Source organism: Delphinapterus leucas, chromosome 19 (genome assembly GCF_059928025.1).
Source record: "Delphinapterus leucas isolate spDelLeu-1000000601 "Yukka" chromosome 19, BTC_Dleu_Yukka2, whole genome shotgun sequence".
NCBI lineage: Eukaryota > Metazoa > Chordata > Mammalia > Artiodactyla > Monodontidae > Delphinapterus > Delphinapterus leucas.
In genome coordinates, this window is record NC_143147.1 from 52,259,376 (window position 1) to 52,261,768 (window position 2,393).

At 59.5% G+C, this 2,393-nt stretch overlaps 1 protein-coding gene across 1 annotated transcript; it reads right to left on the bottom strand.

Annotated features, from left to right (window-relative positions):
* Positions 1-1,001: 1,001 nt before the first annotated feature.
* PPY (pancreatic polypeptide) lies at positions 1,002-2,093 on the bottom strand. Its single transcript, XM_022565211.2, has 3 exons — positions 1,903-2,093; positions 1,645-1,716; positions 1,002-1,485 (listed from the first exon to the last, which is right to left on the bottom strand). Exons 1-3 carry the CDS (start codon positions 2,091-2,093, stop codon positions 1,461-1,463), a joined length of 288 nt encoding a protein of 95 aa, XP_022420919.1. The 3' UTR covers positions 1,002-1,460.
* Positions 2,094-2,393: the final 300 nt, after the last annotated feature.

The window sequence follows — 2,393 nt, forward strand, 5'->3', positions numbered from 1 at the left end:
TTCATGATGCCTGAGAAGGGCGAGGGTTGGCAAGGGCCACTGGGACCCCTCGTCAGTGCAGGCCTCCCCGGGCAGAATCAGGGTCCTCACCCTCCCAGAGCTGGAGTGTGCAATCCACTGATTGGACTCCTGGAGGTGGCCAGAGAGCTCAGCCAATGCAGCCTCCTCCCTGGAAGGCCGAATTCCTCCCGCGGCCTCCCCTCCTGCGACTGCTTGAATAGCTCTTACATCCAGGAGTTCACTACCTCTCAGGGCAAGTCCTTTCCAGTTTTCTGGTTCTTCAAAGATGAAACTTATAGTCAAGGAAAGCCTGCCTTCCGGAGCCCATCCCTCTGCTCGTCTGTCCACCATGCTTTATGGAAGCATCTGGTTGGCTGCAAGTCTGCCCTGCAGAAGCTCCCGTCTGCTAGCACTTTTCTGGGTTAAGGGCCATGCTAAATGTTTTACATGCATTATTTCATGTCCTGCTCACTACAACCCTATCATTCAGGTTATGTCCTGGCCCAAAAGCACACAGGGAACATGGCACATCCTGGATTCTAACCCAGGTTCATCTGACTCTAAAGCCAATGCTGTATCCCTGTATTAGATTGCCATCTGCTGCCGGACCTTGGACAAGCTGCTGGACCTCTCTGAGCCTCGGTTTCCTCCTCTGTAGAGCGAGGATAACAGTTTCTCCCCCCTCACAGAGAGGGTTAAATGTCCCTGGCACACAGAGGCTCCTTTTCCCAACAACCTCACGTGACACCATCTCCAGACCCCTCCCCACCATGTCCCCCTCCTCCGGCCGTGCTTCTGCTGGGCACCGTGCCGTGAGGAGGCGCCCTTCGACCGAGCACGCACAGTGACACACCTCTGACTGCCCAGAGGAGGGCAGCTCCAATGCCACAGGTTTAGCCGGTGACTGTCTTAACCCCAGTCATTCCTCTGGGCTGGGCTGTCGCGCCCACCCCCATGCCAAGGACACTTTAGTATAAATGAGCACTTCACCTACTGCCTAGGCTATAGCAAAGCATTCAAGGGTGTGCATTTGGGGGCAGGGCTGCCATCAAGCCTATGATCAGGAGGGTCTAGGGTTGCTGAAATGGGATGATTCAAGCTTCACTGACTTGCTGAATGAATTTGGGGGAGTCCCTGCCTCCTCTTGGGCTGCAATTTGCCCCTCTGTGAAGTGGAGAGGTTGAGCTGGATGGCTCTGATGACCCTACAGACGTTCTGGATCATTCATAACACCCTTGTTTCCCTTCTTCTCCCCCTTGCCTCCCCCTTTCTTCCTGTGCATTTGGCCTGCTCCTGCCCCGACCTGGGGTCCCCAGAGACACAGAGAGAATGAGGCTATGACTTTGATGTGCTTTATTTAGCCTGCGTGGGAGCAGGGAGCAAGCTGCGGCCAGAGCAAAGGGTGCGGAAGGGCGAGCTGGGCCGGCACTGCCCTGGAGTCAGAGAGGCAGGAGGTGACTTTACGAGTCCCTCGGGCTGAGCTGCCTGTGCGGAGAGGGCAGAGCGTGGCAGCATGAGTGGGTAGTCCTCGTGCCCTCGGAAGACCTCAGGCCAGCCCTAGGCCCCTGTTCTCCCCCACCCCCGACACACACACCCATTTCTGCCCCAGGCATCTGGACACACAGGGCAGGGAACCAAGCCCACCTGGGGGCAGCTGCGTGGGGGGAGCCACATTCCGAGAAGTCCAGCACTCCTTCTTTGTCTCTTTTCCCATACCTGGGAGGGGAGAGGTAGCTGGGGCCAACGCTGTGCCGAGGTGCCAGCTCACCTGCCCTGTGCCTACCCCTCGGCACCATCCCGCCCGGGGCACAGGGGCCCAGGCCAGATCAGTAGAGATGCTCTGCTTTCCCAAGAGCGTGAAAGGGTCTAGGGCTGGGGTCTCTCGCCCTCTCTCGCACACACCTGGGCCTGGTCAGCATGTTGATGTATCTGCGGAGCTCCGCTGCGTACTGGGCCATCTGCTCCAGCGTGGCATTGTCCCCCGGGTATACTGGCTCCAGCGGGGTCCCCCGGGCACCCAGTGGCGGCTGCAGCAACAGAGCCACGCCCGTGGACAGAAGCAGCAGGAAGAGGCAGCGGCGAGAGGCGGCCATCTGAGGGGCAAGGAGCAGGGAGACAGAGGCAGCACGGAGCCCGTCACCCGTCCCCAAGCCTGGGACGAAGAGCAAAGGGCTACTCAGACCTGACCACCCCTCCTCCTAGAGCCTGCCCTGGAGAGCACGACGGCCCCTCTCAGGAGCAGCGCAGCAGGCGGAGCTGAGCCAGGGCCCGGGCAGAGCAGAAAAGTGTAGCAGAGAAGGTGGGGCCGTGGGGCAAGAGACACAGGACTCATGACATCCAGGGCCTGATGGCTCTGAAGAGGCAGGTGCAGGGTGGGAGTTGGAGCAGAGGGG